A 19,124-nucleotide genomic window follows, 5' to 3' on the forward strand; every position below is an offset into this window, starting at 1 on the left:
CCCTTGCTTTGTGCACAGGACCTTGTTGATTGTGTTTTCAGAAGCCCTGGAGCAGGAAGGTCATGTGATGCAGCCAACCTAGCCAGATGCGGGGGAGTGGAGTTCTGGCGGCAACCCACTGAAAACTGCTTTTTCTGTACTTCAAACAGCTCAGAATACCGCAGCCAGACTCATATTCAGTAAAACAAATATGAAAGTGCAAAAGCCCTAAGAAAAAAACTACACTGACTCCCACTGAACGCATCGCATTCAAGATCTGCACAACTGTTCACAAAATCATTTACGGAGATGCCCCAATCTACATGCTAGACCTCGTGGACCTTCCACCCAGAAATGCTGTAAAGGAATAAAATACAAATTAACACATGCGACCACCTTTTCCTATATGAGTAAGCAGATGTGGAACGCACTTCCAACCCACTTAAAAGCGATCAATGAACTAACTAAGTTCCGCAAATCTCTGAAGACCTTTCTCTTTAACAAAGCCTACCACGAGAACACATAACCAACTACAACACAACACCTATCCACCTTCATTTAGAATGTATCTCTCTGAAACTCCTTGACCAAAACTTCTTGTCTTACTTGACATCTATGTAACATCAACTGTATTCTCTACCCTGGCATGGCTATGTCATAACAGGTCTTTGTAAGCCACATTGAGCCTGCAAATAGGTGGGAAAATGTGGGATACAAGTGCAATAAATAAATAAATAAAATAAATGTTTAGTTTACCTGGTAGGCGAACCTTTGGAGAATGTCTGGGGCTGTGCAAATTGTTTATGCTAGGCCATATACCGAGGTGTGCCAATGAACACCAGGGTACCTCGGGAAAAGCTGAAAGCCAACCCTTCTCTGATGGCAGTGCCCCTGGCAATGTCTACCATCCTGGTGGTGGACTGGGTGCAGGAGATCTCCCGATCAGTAGCGACGGCCTTGGAGGACTGTCTCAGTAAACTGCAGTCTGCCATCTATGAATTGAAGGAATGATATGACATGGCCAAAGAATTGCCAAAGCAGAGTGTAGAATGTCCAACCAGGAAGACAGGGAGACCAGGCTAAAGCAGCAGGTAGAGGTGTTTCAGACTACAATGAAGAACCTTCAGGACCAGCTTGAGCAGGAGAATCATGGCTGCTGCAACAACCTGCAGATAGTGGGCCTTCCGGAGTCTGTCCCAGACACAGAGCTATATACTGTCTATGGCAGATGGCTACTGGAAAAGCTAGGAGTGTCACAGGATAGAGGACAGTATTGTTATGAGTGTGCTCATCGCATCGGGAGTCAAGAGCAGGGGAAGCGGAGGCCCCTGACTATGATCATCAGATATCTAAACTGGAGAGAACAAATTTTGAGAGCTTATAAATGTGGAGGACCCTTGGAGTATGAGGGCGTGAGAATCATATACTTCAATGACATCATGGTTAAAGTGGTGACGCAGAGAAAGACCATGACACCTTATTGCACCACGCTCCACCAGAAGGGCATTCGATTTGTGCTGGTTTACCCAGTGAATATACGAGTGTGGCATGATAGCAGAATGGTTCAGCTCCAGTCTGTGGATGAAGCAAAAGCCTTTGTAGAGGGACTGGATTGATCTGGTTGATAGTATCACCATGTCTCAGGCAGCCTTGGGGGTCTGTTGAGTGAGTATGTGACAGTATTTGAACCTGGTTCTGACTGTGGCATCTACAGTTTTGACCTGAGTGGAGCCTGCCCGGGCCTTGGATGACCTTAGGGGGCTAAGACTGCAACTGGACTGGTACTAGAGCGTGTCCTGTTCTGTTGTTTTCCCGTGAGCATTTTGGATAGTTAGTGGGGAGCCAATGCTGTTGACTTTTGCTTGGCTCGGAGGGCTGGTCACCTGGCCACCTGTACTCCCTGGGGGCTCGTTTGTATCGTTTGCTGGCGGAGTATCTAGGCCAGTTTCGGGGTAGCCAAGTTGGATACCTTGGTTATGGCAGTGACAGAGAAGATGGCGGTGCCCATCAAGGGAGGTGCAGCCCTCGAGGATCCGCAGGATCGGCGACTGGAAGCGCTTCTCAAGAGGTCATTTGAGGTATGAGCCTTGGCTTTGCAAGCTGCCATCTGTGGCGACTATGTGGCAAAGGCCTGTTTTTGTTGAGCAAAAGGTCTGTTGATGTGCCGGCTGAGGTGTCAGAAGACCTGACTAATTTGGAGATGGCACAGCCTTTTTGTCCGATGTTCTCTATGGTTTGGTCAGGGCCTCAGTTAAGAATCTTGTGCTTTCTGTAGTGGAGCATCGATTTTTGCTTCTCTGCCAGTGGTCAGCAGATGTGGTATCCAAGGTATGCCTCAGTCAGTTGCCCTTTAGCGCTTCTTACCTTTTTGGAGGAGACCTTGAGAAGTTGGTGAAGGACTTGGGTGAATCCAATGTTCCGTACTTGCCGGAGCTTCACATGCACTCGGCTTTTTATGCATGTCCTGTGGTCAGTCCCGTGATCGGTGTTCTCGTTTTCCTTGTTTTTTTGGGTGGCTTCTGCGGTCGGGATGGGCTTGGGCTTGGGCTCAGCCCTTTCTGGCCTCCCGGGGGGACGTAGTGGAGGTCTGATGGAGCCTCTGGTTCCCTCCCGTCCAGCCCAACGAAAGTTGGTGGACCCAGCCTCTGGTTTCTTCTGTTGGAGGTCATTTACAACACTTTTTTTTTTACCAGAGGTGGGTCCACATCACATCCAACCAGTAGGTCTTACACCTGGTGCAGGTCGGTTACCTTCTAGAGTTCCTTCATTCTCTCAGGGACCAGTTTATCCTATCTCAGTGTGGCTCACTGCTGAAGGTGACAACTGTACGGCAAACTTTACATCGTCTGCTGACGTTCTGGGCCATCGTTCCAGTGCCGCCTCACAAGAGAGGTTCTGGCTGGTATTCCATCTATTTTGTGGTGCCCAAGAAGGGAGGGTTCTTTTCGCCCCATTTTAGACCTCAAGGGCATCAACGGGGCCCTCCAGATTTTGACGTTCCATGTGGAGACCCTGAGGTTGGTCATTGTGGCGGTGCAAAAGGGCGAGTTTCTCACAGCATTAGACCTCTCTGAGGTTTATCTCCACGTTCCCATACATCCAGACCATCACAAGTTTCTGCATTTTGATGTTCTTGGCTGTCATGATCAGTTCTGGGCCCTCCTCTTCGGGTTGGCCACAGTGCCCAGGATGTTTACCAAATTGATTGTGGCGGTGACAGCCCACCTCTGCAAGGAGGCGGTGCTGGTCCACCCCTGTCAGGTCACAGTTCGGTACTAACTCTAATCCCTACCTTGTTTGACAGGCAGATTGTTCCGGTACAGTCTGTCAAATATTTTGGTGTGATTACTTCAATTCGTCATGTCTCGGAGCTTCAGGCCTTTTTATGTCGAGAGCCTTTCCTTCTTTTTCTTGAGGAGTGCATGGTCCTGCGCCCGGTTCCTTCCTTCTTGTCGAAGTCAGTCTTGCTGTTTCATGTCAACCAGACTATCTCGCTCCCGGCATTCCCCAGACGGGAAGTGGGTGATGATCTCTGTCGGCTGGATGCACACAGGGCACTTCAGTGTCATTTGCGCAGGGTGTCAGAATTTTGACTCTTGGATCATTTCTTTGTTCTCTTTGCAGGTTGGAAGCAGGGCGAGGCTGCTTTGAAGGCTACAATTGCTCGTTGGATTCGGGAGGCGATCTCCTCTGCCTATTTGCTCAGTGGTCGCTCTGCTCCTCATGGTCTCCGTGTGTATTACATGCAAGCTCAGGCAACCTTTTGGGCAGAGCATGTGTTGATTCCAGTGGCAGACATTTGTAGGGCGGTTACTTGGTCATCCCTGCATGTCTTCGTTCAACATTACCAGTTGAATGTTGAGGTTTGTGGAGAGGCTGCCTTTAGGGCTGCGGTTTTGGAACAGGAGTTGGCCATGTCCCACCCTCGGTAAGTACTGCTCTGGTACTTCCCACTCGTAGGGCATGGTCTGGAGCAGACGCTAAGGAAGGAGAAATTATGGCTTACCTGCTAATTTACTTTCCTTTAATCACTCCAGACCATGCCCTTTCCTTCCCTTGCTTCATGTCTGCTGCAGGATTTTCTTCATTGGAGAGTTTGTCAGGAGGCAAAAGCCAGCTGGCCTTCTTGTGTGTTGGAAGATATTTGCTGAGTACATATGCAGGGTAAGTCCTGTGCGGCAGGCAGTTACTTGTTCTGTTTGTTCCGGTTCCCCTGAGACTTTATAGGAGGATCTGTTGCTCCTTTGTTCACTATGATTGCTTTGTCAATAGAAATACTGAGGTGTGCAGGGCTCCACAGCCCCAGTTGTAGGCACTTCACAGTTTGTCTCAGTCTCCCCATCTGCTGGTAGGAGGACATATACCACTTGTAGGGCATGGCCTGAAGTGACCAAAGGAAAGTAATAGGTAAGCTCTAATTTCTCCTTCTGATTCCTTGTCATTCCTTTGGAGCCTTTTTAGATGGTTGGATTATTACTTCTGTTCTCAGGAATTTACTATTGTGCTGTTTTTATTGTTCACACTGACCATTGCAGCAAAATAAAATAATAAAAAAAAGAAAAACAAAGAAATCCTGGGGCAACAGCTGTATGATTAAAAATACTGTAATCTAAAAGGGAGCTAAACACTTCAGAAAAGACTGAAAGCCCTTCTGGCAAAGGAAACACACTCCAGAGTCTAGTTTTTCTCTTTTATAATAATGCTAATTTATTAGAGTAAATAAATGATTACAATAAAAATTCTTTTATCCCAGTATTACAGAAAATTGAATTTTTATATATATATCAGTCTAAATTTCAGTATAAGGAAAATAAAATCTCTCTCTGGTCTTTCTGTGTATTTCCCTGGAAGCTTAGCAAATCTGACTGCCATAAGATGTGCTTGTCAGATTACTGAAGCTTAATTTTATCCAATCACTTAATGCCTTATATTTTCTCTCTTACTATCTGGTATTCTTCAACTCTGACCTCTAAGGTCACCTTCACATAATTCTGCTTATTTGGTATTTTTCCCAATTATCCATCATTTACCCTTTACAACCCCAAATCTCCCTGAATATGTAACACTCATATTCCTTCACTGAAAGTGCTTCTCTGTATTATATCCAGTACTTGTTTGAAACAAACAGAGGTTTATTAAAGTTTATGGCCCATTGCTTTACTTGGGCTTAGCAAGCCTGTCTGTTAACTTGTCCCTGAAAAGACCAAGAAAAGACACAAGCTAGCTGTAGATCATAGATAAGGGAATAAGTTATATATACAAAGCTGGCTGATCTGCAAAATCAGACAGCTCTATGCTAAACAATACTCCGTGATATCTATATTCTGTGGGATTAAGCAGTTTTAGATGTCAGCCACATAAGAAATTAGCTCATGCTGTATAGCCTTAAAATTCTAGCTTTATTTTTAGTACACTATTAAAATAATTATGGAAATTCCACCAGGAGCTTATCCAGTGCCGTGTTCTTTGGTCTCTATAGTGGTATCTGTCTCACGCAGCCCTTTACAGTGGGTCACCTCGTCAGTAGATAGGGTCACAGATACAGGACCAACATTTCCCCCTCCCTTTCCTGGACTTCAACTGTGACCTGTGCCCGGTTGTGGTAGTCAGCCCCAGGACCTGTGAGCCAGTGAATATTCATAATCTCCTGCCTCTCATTGGTAGACCCATTGTAGCCTCCACTACAGCTGTTGCCTTCCTGCTTTGGATGTGTGTGGGGAAGATGAAATTCATGAGAGAAGGGAAGGGGAGTAGCTACCTGATCATGTGAATTTTTAGCTGCCAAAATGTATTTATTTGCAAGATTTGATATACTGCCTTTTGTTTTTAACCTCAAGTTGGTTTACAATAGCGTGTTATATATAGAAAGACCATTATGGTTTTCTTTGGGTAGGGGTACTAGGCAGGGGTGCCCTCTTCTCCTCTTTCTGCTGGCAATTGAGCCACTGGCCATTAAGATCCGTAGTGCAGCACAGATAAGGGGACTCAGAGTACGGAACAAGGAGTTCCGGCTGAATTTATTTGCTGATGATATACTTTTGTATCTGGAGAATGGCCCCAGAGACCTGCCTAGAGCCCTGGAGCTAATAAGAGAGTTTGGAGATTTGTCAGGGCTGAGAGTGAACTGTGCTAAATCGGAGCTACTCCCATTGTCAGGAATAGGGGGAGACCCTGGGATGGAGGGGTTACCAATAACACCAGCCAAAGGAGCGATGAGATACCTGGGGGTCTTTCTTAGTACAAATACAAAGCTTTTCTATAAAAAAAATGTGGTTGACCAAATTGAAAGTATTAAGCAACTCTGTGACAAATGGAAAGACCTGCCACTCTCGTTGACGGGTAGAGTAGCATTGGTAAAAATGATCCTTCTGCCAAAAATCCTCTATCCCTTGCAAGCAGCCCCTATATGGGTGTTAAGAAAAGAAGAACGACTGTTTCGGTCCATTATTAGGAGTTTTATTTGGAGAGGAAAAGGGGCCAGGATAGGTTATGCTAAACTTTCTTTAAAAAAGGAGAGAGGTGGACTAGGCCTCCCAGATCTTTGAATGTATAATGTAGCAGCGCTGATGCGTTTCATTTATGAAGGGATAATAGATCAGCAGCGGTACTTGCCAGAGGGGGGGATGGAATCTTGGAGTAGGCCTTGGTCATTTATCAACCTGATACACGGGAGCCCTAGCGGGAATATTAATATTACTAGTAGAAGGGAGCTACTAGGGCCCATGCGGAGAGCTTGGGGGTGGTGGAGACGTCAACAACAAAAGACACCGGAAGTTTCACCCTTCGTAAGTCTAGTGGGTAATGAAGCGTTCCCATCGGGAATGGGCAGAACGGCGTTTAATACCTGGAGGGATAATGGGTGTAGGATATTGGGGCAACTGCTGGTAACTGATACTGATACCTTTCACACATTTGACAGGGTAAAGGAACAATGGGACTTGACAAATAAAAATCTGTTACAATATCTTCAAATTAGGCATTACTGGTCCTCTCTAAGAACGAAACATGGGGAAGCGTGGACATGGGGACCATTAGATAGAATCCTTCTTAAAATCCCATATCAATGTAATGGGCTATCGACCTGGTATAAAGTGCTGAATGAAAACCGGCGGGAGGAGGAAATGAGGAAATTGATGGCCAAATGGAATGTGGAGCTAGGCACTAACTACACTGAACCAACATTTCAGAAGCTGTTTGTGACACTTTACGAAATGGTTAAGACAGTGGAGTTGCAGGAAACGCAGTATAAGATTCTACATAGAGCATTTATATCTAGGGCAAAAGGGGAAAAGTTGGGACGTTGGGTGGATGATTGCTGTATCAAATGCCGTGGGGCGGGGGGGACGCTGCTGCACTCCTTTTTAGAATGCCCGGCTTTGGCGCTGTGGAATGAGGCCATGCAGGTGCTTAATGGTGTTGTGCAGAAGACCCTGGAATGGGATTACGCAACTTTGCTGCTGGGAGAACAATCCCTTCTAATTCGACAAGGTCTAACACAACCATATAGAAGGCTGGTGTATGTTGCCCTCCTGTTGGTCAACAAAACGATCTTACAGTTTTGGGTTGCTGAAGAGGGTGCATTAGGAGTGGTATGGAAAGCTAAAATGAGGGAAGTTGGCACATATGAAAGGCGACTTTACTCCAAGGCTAGTAAACCAGAGACCCGGAAATATGCCATGCTGTGGGAGGAGTGTTTACATGTGCTCGTCTGAAGACAGGAAGGGGTTTGGGAGAAGGAGTGTGTAGGGATGAGAGAGGGGGAGGGGGGGACGGTGTGAAAGTTGAGAAGCGGATTGGTTTGTTTGTGGGAGTGCAAGGGTGTATGGCTGAAGGGGATTAATAAATAAAATACAATGCGGGCTGTGTTGGAAATTTTGGACTGACATGGTTGCAGATTATAACTACAAATTGGAACTCGTAGATTGTATATTGAGCTTTACTATGTATACTTTGTGAATACAGCCTGTCGTATGAATAAAAATATATTAAAAAAAAAAAAAAGAAAGACCATTATACAAAAAACACCCAAAACAAAACAAACAACATAAAAATAACTTCCATAGCGCACAAGTTCATCAGACAAGTGCAGCATAATGTGAGGGAATGAATAGCACAACAGTTCTGGCTTTAAAAATAGGTGATTCATCAAGTCTGCTAAAATCAAAATAGGTTAAAAAGAATAATCAGTATCTTTAGTCTGTCACATCAAAATATTCCTTAAAATGCCAAGTCTTTTAGAGCCTTTTGGATTTCTGATAAGAAGGCTCCAGTCATAAGTTACAAAGGGAGAGTATTCTAGAAAGAAGGAGCAAAACAGCAAAAAGCACTAAACATCAAGCCAGGTTTTAGTATGGGAGGGAACTGTCAAATAATTGGCTTGAGAAGAATATAGATTGCAAGTTGGTAGATATGTATGAGGAGTGACTGTATACAGGAATCCCAGAGTAATATAAACTAGCTGGCTGGCTGGGTTCACATCAGGCTCTGCAACTTAGATTAAATAATTACATTTTCTGCCTATTTGCAACCCAAACTTTTGACTGCTGCTCAGTCTGTCTTCAGGCACCAGTGGTCAATCTTACTTTGAACTTCTCCCATTTATTTTGGATGGAGAAAGGAATTTTTTTCTTCCCTTCACATTGCAAATAACTCTCCTCATGCCCTGTGATCGGAGCTGGATCCTTATTTACATCTAACCCTCCTGGACAACAAAGAAAAAGCCTACAGCAATCTGCATGAACTGGACCATCCAAGGATATCAGAACCAGAAACTCTAAAATTCATACCTGCAATCCGTGAGTCAAAACTTTATTTTAACTGTATTTATTTCTAAAACTCTGAATCTTTTAGATTCCTTAAAACTAAAGGCAAATATCATCAATCCCCTTTGCAAAGCAATTCACATAGACCTGCTAAGTGTGCAGCCATTTGCTTTCATCTGTTGCTAGAAGCCTTTGATCTCACAGGCCTGATCTGAATTTACAACTTTAAAAAGGTCTGCTTCTTTCAGAATATTTAAAGCCTTAACCCTGCATTTGCCAACTAGTAGGATTATGAACTCCACAGAGTGGACAGCAGTGCCATCCAGTGAAATTTTGCCTAACTAATTTCTGACACAAGAAATGTGCATTGGGATCAAACTTCAATCAAGTATCTCGGTGGTGTGTGGGAGAGGAAACCATAACCCCCATAAACCAAAGAGAAGGCAAAAGTGCAAGAGGTCAAACACCTACATAACAGTACTTAAAAGATCACCTCATTGCCACACCAAAACTACCCCCAGACCACTCTTGGCAACTATAGGACTGGTGAATGCCAGATCTGCTGCAAAGAAATCCTCGGTGATCCATGATGCCATAAATGAACAGCATCTTGACATCCTAGGAATAAGTGAAACCTGGCTAGATGAAAGTGGGAGTTTACCACTGGCTTAACTATGCCCAACAGGTTTCAACATCCAACATCAACCAAGACCAGGAAGACGGGGTGGAGGGGTAGCAGTCTTGGGTCGGGATACAATCAGGAGCTTAGTCGAGATCGGGTGGCAGAGCCGGTGGTGGGAGGCGGGACTGGTAGCTGGGAGGCGGGGATAGTGCTGGGCAGACTTATACGGTCTGTGCCAGAACCGGTGGTGGGAGGCGGGGATAGTGCTGGGTAGACTTATACGGTCTGTGCCAGAACCGGTGGTGGGAGGCGGGGATAGTGCTGGGTAGACTTATACGGTTTGTGCCAGAGCCGGTGGTGGGAAGCGAAGCTGGTGGTTGGGAGGCGGGGATAGTGCTGGGCAGACTTATACGGTCTATGCCCTGAAGAGGACAGGTACAAATCAAAATAGGGTATACACAAAAAGTAGCACATATGAGTTTATCTTGTTGGGCAGACTGGATGGACCGTGCAGGTCTTTTTCTGCCGTCATCTACTATGTTACTATGTAAACTTTGCAGAATATCCATCCCCCAGCTACATGAATCTGAAACTCTTTTAATACAACTTGAAGAGGAGAAACCAATCTGGCTGCTCATGGTTTACAGAGCACCTCGTAACAACACATTATCTGTGCAAGAACTCCTAGACCTGATTACTCAAGTGACCTTCAATTACCCTAGGCTGGTGATCATGGGAGACTTCAATCTACACATCAAAACCCAGATACCACCACAGCTACCTTCTTGGACACGATGACAGCACTAGGATTTACACAGGTGATCAATTCTCCAACCCACAAAAAGGGTCACATGCTAGACTTGGTATTCTACAAAGGGGTGGATATCCCAGAATTCTGGGATAACAGTATTGAAATAACACCCCTATCATGGTCAGACCATTTTCTAGAGACCTTGGACTATCCACGATGAAAAGACAACAACAGTGTCAGAACAAGTTGACATCTGGAATACACACTTAGCCAAGACCTTAGAGAAAACAGCACCACTAAAAAAGGTCTTATGCCCCACTCACAAACGCTCACCTTGGTTTTCTCCAGAATTTCTGATCCTTAAACGCGAAGGATGAAAACTGGAAAGGAGATGGCGCAAATCTCACCTGGATGAAGACAGACTAAACTGTCTAAGCACATGGCAAAGTACCGCCAAGCATTAACAGCAACCAAAAAAACAGTATTTCTCACAATGCATTGCACAGGCTGCCAATTCAACCAAGCAGCTATTTAGTATAGTAAACAGCCTACTGCAGCCCCCACAATAGAACCAGCCTGCCCAGTCAAAACTGAATTGCAGTGATTTTGCTGCATACTTTGCCAATAAAATTAAAAGTCTCCACCACGATTCACTGGCAATCCCACCTAGTCCCCAACCAGTCAACCAGGGGTGCACAAACTCTCCCCCTCCTGACAGAGACAGATGGGACACTTTTAACCCAATGACAGAGGAGAGCCTTGACAAAATCCTAAGAGACCTTCGACCAACTACCTGCTCCCTCGATCCCTGCCCATCAAAGATAGTGCAGCAGGCAAGTATGGGCCTCATAGAAGGCGCAACAAAAATTGTGAACACCTCTCTTTCTAATGGGCAGCTACCAACAGCATTAAAAAGGGCAGTGGTCCGCCCTCTGCTGAAGTAAAACAACCTTGACCAGGACAAACTTGAAAATTACAGGCCAGTATCATCCCGTTTCTAGGGAACTCATAGAACAAACAGTCTGTGTTCAACTTAATGACTGGTTAGAAAAGAGAAACTGGCTAGATCCATGTCAATCTGGATTCAGACCTGGTTATGGTACAGAAACGGTCCTTGTATCCCTACTAGATGATCTTCACAGAAACAGATACAAGGGATTCGCCTCAATGTTAGTACTGTTTGATTTCTCTGTAGCTTTTGACACCGTGGATCATGATATCATGTTTGCACGACTGACAGAAACAGGTATCAATGGAACAGTACTTGCTTGGTTCAGATCCTACCTATCAGACAGGCAACAATCCATAATGTTTGGCAGCAACTCATCACCACCACGAACACTGACCTGTGGGGTACCACAAGGATCGACACTGTCACCTAGTCTGTTCAATATTTACCTCAAACCACTAGCTGAGGTGATTCTGTCAATGGACACTCAGTTCTATATCTATGCGGATGATGTGCAGCTAGTCATACCCATTGAACCTGACTTACCTACAGCCTTGAATAAACTGATTACCTGTCTAACATCAATTCAAGAATGGGCTAAACACAACAAACTTTGCCTGAATCCAAGTAAAACCGAGCTTCTCTGGGTCCCCAACACAAGTGGATACATACCTGACATCAAAATCCCTTTTGGGAGAACTCCCCCTCAAATCACAAGTCAGGAACCTTGGAATACAGTTAGATTCAACACTTAATCTGATTCACCAAATCCAAGCAACCTTCAAGAGCTGCTTCTACTATTTGCGACCGCTACGCTGCCTCTCTCCTTACATCGAGAAGGTAAATCTTATCCAAGTTGTGTATGCCATGGTAACATCAAGACTGGATTACTGCAATGCACTATACAATGGTCTGACTACAAAGGGCCTGCACCAGCTCCAGTTGATTAGAATGCAGCAGCAAGACTCATAGAAGGTTGCAAGCGATGTGACCACATCACACCATTTTTGCAAAAACTTCATTGGCTACCAGTACCATACAGGGCTATATTTAAAACGCTATGTCTGATCTTCAAGGCCCTGAAAGGAAATGGCCCCGAGTATCTGAAAAATAGGATGATCCTCCACACACCGCCAAGGACACTAAGGTCCTTCCAAGGACTTTCACTAACTACACCCTCTCCAAAAGACATTACACGATGTGATACCCGCAAGCAAGCCTTCTCCAGAGTAGCCCCCACACTCTGGAATGCACTGCCTTAACACAAGACTGTCTGTACTTCAGGAAGCAGGTGAAAGCTTGGCTCTTCAACCAGGCCTTTACTAGAAGAAGTAACTAACTCGTTAGTCTCACTCACACACACAAGGAGTACTCAGGCTGCATATACTGCAGCAGGACATGTTTATTCACTGCTACCCTTGCTGAGATAACATTTAACTATTTCTCTGACCTCATGTGCAACTTTCTTTAAATCAATCACCTTACTTTCTAACTCTTCCTATTTTCTTACCCTTCTATATGTTACATCTTTGCTTTACCCTTTGCTATCACTTATAATGTTCTGTTACGTATTGTGTTGACATTGTAAATAGTATACTATGCCATACTTTTGTATTGTTTTTGAATATTGTTACTGCTGTAATTGTCTATTGCTCATGTTTGATCTATTCTTACTGTACACCGCCTTGAGTGAATTCCTTCAAAAAGGCGGTAAATAAATCCTAATAATAAATAAATAATAATATGCTCTATATTCTGAGATTGGTATCTTAAATTTTAGGTGGACCTGAACTGGCCACCAGTGTTTTCATAAGAATGGAGTAATGTGGTCGTACAATGCAACATCATAGTCATCTTACTGCAGCATTTTGAATTAATTGCAATTATTTTATATGATAAAGTGGGCATCCCTTAAGAAAAGAGTTACAATAGTCAATTCAGCTAATCACTATACCATGTAATTAACAAGATCTTATTGGGGTCACATTGAATAAAAGTTTCAGAAGCTTTGCTTATGTGTACCTACGTAGGGTTTAAAAAATAGCCCTTGGGTCAGTAGCCATAGATAACAGCTGTCTTTGGAGCCCATTTTGCATGCATACTAAATTTGTATGGTGGACGGCAAGTGCTGCTTCTGTGGCATCCCAGCAGTTCCTTTGCATCCTTTAATCTTTATGACCCCCACCATTTCCTTTGCACTTTCTTTCACTGTTGCAGAAGATTCCTTTGCACTTCCTTTCACTGTTGCAGAAGATGAGCAAGATTTAGTTTAATAATGTCATATACCACTATTTGCAAGCATACCACTGCTGTCTGCATTAAAACCACAAATTAAAATGTGAAAGCATATCATCATGTAATAATAACACCAGGCAGAAGTTAGACTAAGCAGGAGAAGCAACTGTCCCAGCTCTCAGAGACTACTTCTGATTAATGAGAAGCCAGAAAAAAAAATCTGATATCAGCTCATCCCTTCATCCCATGGCTCAAAAGGCAGTTTCTGAGGCTTTGAGGCTTGCCTTTGTGGCTCTGACTGGCAGGAAGCATCTTTCATAGCTTTCAAGAAACAAATGGATTTTCAGTCTGTATTGCAGATACTCCTTCTGTGACCCTGAGATTCTCTCAGAATAAATTCCTTACTGTTCCTTTCCTTGCCCAGATCTGACTGGAGACTTCCTGTCACTATGCTCTTCCCTATCTAGGCCCTCATGATGGAATGATTTTCCATGGAACTTGGGGCGGAGAGCTCCTATTCTAATTTTAAGGCCCAGATCAAATCTTGTTTGTTATTGTGCACTGACAGAAAAGCAGACACTCTGTGCCCCTGTTCAGATCCACTGCATTTCATAACTATTTTTGTCTTGTTTTAAACAGAGTGAAGATGTTTGGTTAGAAGCTGCCCGTCTGCAGCCCGGTGACACAGCTAAAGCTGTGGTAGCCCAAGCAGTACGCCACTTGCCACAGTCTGTGCGGGTTTATATTCGAGCGGCAGAATTGGAGACTGATATCCGAGCGAAAAAGCGTGTGCTGAGGAAAGGTGAGAACAGCACAGAGGATTAGAGGGATCAGAGAGAAAGGTGCAGGTGCTGTACATCTTGATGGGGGAGGAGAAAGCAATATGTTGGATTACAGGTCACACTCCCCCTCCATCATTTATACCTATTCTAATTTGTCATGCTATCTAAACTTTTTTGCTATCCCATTATTTTAGATATATAGGTGCTACTTTTGGTTCACAGCTCACCTTCTCACAACATATCTCAAATGTGTTAGAATTTTTTTGCCCTTCGACACGATCAGTCAAAAATTATATGGAAAATGACGCTCTACATACATTGTACCGTGCATTGAAATGTCTATATGCGAATACTAGAAGCCTAAGAAATAAGATGGGAGAGTTAGAATATATTACACTACATGTAAGATTAGATATAATAGGCATCTCTGAGACCTGGTGGAAGAGGATAACCAGTGGGACACTGTCATACCAGGGTACAAATTATATCTTTATGATAGGGTGGATTGAATTGGTGGAGAGGTAGCATTGTATGTTGAGGACCTTGAATTTAATAGATTGAAAATTCTGCAGGAAACAAAACACATCTTGGAATCCCTATGAATTGAAATTCCACATATAAAAGGGGAAAGGATAGTGATAGGAGTGCACTACCGTCCACCTGGCTAGGATGAACAGACAGATGTAGAAATGTTATCAGAAATTAGGAAGGCTAACAAAACTGGAGAACACAATAATAATGGGCGATTTCAATTACCCCAATATTGACTGGGTAAATATAAGATCAGGGCATGCTAGGGAGGTAAAATTCCTTGACGAAATCAAGGACTGCTTTATGGAGCAGCTAGTATAGGAGCCAACGAGAGATGGAACAATTCTAGACCTAGTCCTTAGTGGAGCGCATGATCTGGTGCAGGAGGTAATGGTGATGGGGCAGCTTGATAACAGTGATCATAATATCAGATTTAATACCGGCTTTGGAGTAAATACGCACAGGAAATCCAATACATTAGCATTTAACTTTCAAAAAAGAGACTATGATAAAATGAGAAGAACGGTGAAAAAAAAAGTTAGAGGAGCAGTTGTGAAGGTCAAAAATTTTCAGCAGCCGTGGATGCTGTTCAAAAATACCATCCTGGATGCCCATGCCAAATATAGTCCGTGTTTTTAAAAAAAGAAGGAAGGAAGACCAAATGACAGCCGGCATGGTTAAAAAATGAGGTGAAGGAAGCTATTAGAACTAAAAGAAAATCCTTCAGAAAATGGAAGAAGGATCTGACTGAAAATAATAAGAAAAAGCGTAAGGAATGTCAAGTCAAATATGCAAAGCGCTGATAAGGAAGGCAAAGAGGGACTTTGAAAAAAGACTGTGTTGGAGGCAAAAACACATAGTAAAAAATTTTGTAGGTATATTAAAAGCAAGAAGCCAGCAAAAGAATCGGACTGCTAGATGACTGAGGGGTAAAAGAGGAACTCAGGTAAGAAAAAGCCATAGCAGAGAGATTAAATGAATTCTTTGCTTCGATCTTCACCGAGAAAGATTTGGGAGAGATATCCGTGCCAGAAAAGGTATTCAAAGCTGATGAGTCAGAGAAACTGAATGAAACTTCTATAAACCTGGAAGATGTAATGGCACAATTTGACAAATTGAAGAGTAGCAAATCTCCTGGACCAGATGGTATTCATCCCAGAGTACTGATAGAATTGAAAAATGAACTTGTGGAACTATTTTTAGTAATATGTAATTTATCTTTAAAATCAAGCATGGTACCGGAAGATTGGAGGGTGGCCAGTGTAACACCGATTTTTTTTAAGGGTTCCAGAGGTGATCGGGGAAATTATAGACCGGTGAGCCTGATGTCGGTTCCAGGCAAAATGGTAGAGACTATTACAAAGAACAAAATTACAGAGCATATTCAAATCCATGAATAAAAATGAGAAGAAGCCAACATGGATTTAGTGAAGAGAAATCTTGCCTCACAAATCTGTCACATTTCTTTGAAGTGAGGAACAAACATGTGGATAAAGGTGAGCCGGTTGATATTGTTTATCAGAATTTTCAAAAGGCATTGACAGAGTACCTCATGAAAGACTCCAGAGGAAATTGGAGTGTCATGGGATAGGAAGTAGTGTTCTATTGTGGATTAAAAGATAGAAATCGGAGAGTACGGTTAAATGGTCAGTATTCTCAATGGAGAAGGGTAGTTAGTGGAGTTCCCCAGGGGTCTGTGCTATGACCGCTGCTTATAAATGATCTAGAGATGGGAGTAACTACTGAGGTAATTAAATTTGCTGACAACACAAAGTTATTCAAAGTAGTTAAATTACAAGAGGATTATGAAAAATTACAAGAGGACTTTACGAAACTGGGAGACTGGGCATCTAAATGGCAGATGGTGTTTAATGTGAGCAAGTGCAAAGTGATGCATGTTGGAAAGAAGAACCCGAATTATAGGTACGTAATGCAAGGTTCCACATTAGGAGTCACCTACCAGGAAAGGGATCTAGGTGTCATCGTTGATGATATGTTGAAACCCTCTGCTGAATGTGCGACAGCGGCTAAGAAAGCAAATAGAATGTTTGGTATTATTAGGAAAGGAATGGAAAACAAAAATGAGGACATTATAATGCTTTTGTGTTGCTCCATGGTGAGACTTCACCTCGAATATTGTGTGCAATTCTGGTCACCACATCTCAAAAATTATATAGTGGAATTAGAAAAGGTGCAGAGAAGGGTGACAAAAATGATAAAGAAGATGGGACGACTTCCCTTTGAGGAAAGGCTAAAGCGGCTAGGGCTGTTCAGCTTGGAGAAGAGACGGCTGAGGGGAAGATATGATAGAGGTCTATAAAATAATGAGTGGATTGGGATGGGTAGACGTGAATCGCTTGTTTACTCTTTCCAAAATTACTAGGACTAGGGGTGCAGATTGAATCTACAAAGTAGTAAATTTATAATGAATTGGAGAAAATGTTTCTTCATTCAGTGTGTAATTAAACTCTCGTTGCCAGAGAATGTAGTATAAACAGTTATCGGGGTTTAAACAAGGGTTGGCTAGCTTCCTAAAAGAAAAGTCCATAAGCCATTATTACGCACAGTGCGGACTAATGTCCAGTGGTGGCTGGACTCAGACAGTTTGTCTGCGGGAATGCCCCTGGACCCCCCAGACTGGACGGTGGTCACAACGGGATGCCAGCCTCTCTGGTTGGGGGGCTCATTGGGTCAAATTATGCAGGGTTGCTTGTCTGAAACGGAGGCACAGTGATCCATCAATTGGAGACCAGAGTGATTCATCTGGTGTTTCTGGTTTCCAGCCTTTCCAGCCCATTCTTCAGAACAAGGTTCGAGTCCTGTCAGACAATGCCTTGGCGGTGGCATACGTCAACTGTCAGGGGGACCAGGAGCCATCCTCTAGCCCTGGAGACGGCAAAAGGGCTGGAGTGGAATTTGGTAGAGCAGTCAATTTTCCTATGTAGCAAGAGTTTTGAATGTGGCCATGGATTTCCTCACAGGAATCTTTTGCATCTAGGGGAGTGGTCCCTCTCAGACTTCCAGGCCGTTGTTCTTCACTGGGGAACACCGGTCATGGATCTGATGGTGACTGCCATGAACGCCAAGGCTGTGTGGTTCTACAGTTGCAGGAAGGGAGTCCATGTCAGAGTGTCTCGATACCTTCTCTCAGTGGGAGCCTCGTCGAACGCGCTAGACATGTCAAATTGGAGTAATAATAATATTTTTTTCCCAGTGGATATTTCTCTTTTAAAATTTGACAGTAAGGTAAACCAGTACTGTTTCAGTACTGTACTGTGGACAGAATCCCGATTGAGAGCAATGTAGAATATCGAAATTATTCAAGTAGTCAGCTAGCTGAGTATGGACCATACTTTCCATAGTTTTAACGAATAATGGGATGGATGCTACTGGTCTATAATTAGAAATGACATCAACTTTCATTTTTGGGTTCTTTGGAATTGGGGTGAGAAGAATGCTCCCATGCTCATGAGGAAAAAGACCCGTTTCGAGCATGAAGTTCAAGTAGGTGGTAAAATCAACGATGAAGCATTCTGGAGTGGATTTTAACAGATGACTTGGGCATACATCTAGACCACAATGTTTCTTTGAGAACTTGGATAGTGCTCTTGCCACATTATCTGAAGTTAAACTGCTAAACGTGGACCAGATTCGGTCATCTGGGCATAGATTTGGAGAGGAGTCCAGTGTCTTGAGGAAGTCTTCAACAACTGCAATGCTACTAAAGAGTGGTTTCCGTAACAATTGTGTAACAATCCCTATTCCTCTGCGGTGGTATTGTTGAGCCCGTTGATATCCTGGGCCCCGCCGGCATTGTCTGCCTCCAGCTGCTGTCATCTGCCTCTGGTGATCACTACCACTCTCCTGGCCACATACTGCTGTTTCTTCTGTGCTTCGTCTGCGCTTCCTGGGTATTGCTACAGTTTCCCAATTTGTGGATCGCCTTGCCGAGAACTGTTCGAGCCACTCTGGTCCATCTCAGCATCTGGATTTCCACCGTCCATCTTAGTCTTTCTTCCCTTTTCCTTCTTACCCTGCTCTTTTTCCCCTATCTAATGTAATTGTAATTGATTCATCTTTGCATTGTAAGCCACTTTGAGTTTGCTTCATGTGGAAAAAAGTGGGGTATAAATGTTCATAAATAAACAATTGGATTTTCTCTTTGAAGTAGGTAGCAAGTTTGTCAACCGAGGGACTGTCTGCTTGCGTTGGCGCTGTCTTACTTGTGTCAAGGAAAGAATTTAGGAGTTGCTGGAGTTTTTTTGCATCATTGCCAATACACGCAAGTTTAGTTGAAAAGTACGATCGCTTTGCTGATTTGATAGCATAGTTGTACCTTCGACGACTTGCTTTCCACTCAGGGCATATTCGGATCTTAATTTACGCCATGCTCTTTCATGTTTTCTAGTCTGCGTCTTCAGTGTTTTCAGCTTTTTAGTAAACCAAGGTGGCCTAGTGGTTAGGGTGGTGGACTTTGGTCCTGAGGAACTGAGTTCGATTCCCACTTCAGGCA

General features: G+C 43.6%; 1 protein-coding gene across 1 annotated transcript in view; it reads left to right on the forward strand.

Moving 5' to 3' along the window:
* PRPF6 (pre-mRNA processing factor 6) overlaps positions 1-19,124 on the forward strand; it is a 77,931-nt gene that overhangs the window by 39,593 nt on the left and 19,214 nt on the right. Inside the window, exon 9 of the mRNA XM_030212494.1 lies at positions 13,938-14,100. Coding sequence (XP_030068354.1) covers positions 13,938-14,100 — 163 coding nt within the window. The remainder of the gene's footprint in view (positions 1-13,937; positions 14,101-19,124) is intronic.

This window comes from Microcaecilia unicolor, chromosome 8 (genome assembly GCF_901765095.1).
Source record: "Microcaecilia unicolor chromosome 8, aMicUni1.1, whole genome shotgun sequence".
Taxonomy (NCBI): Eukaryota; Metazoa; Chordata; class Amphibia; order Gymnophiona; family Siphonopidae; genus Microcaecilia; species Microcaecilia unicolor.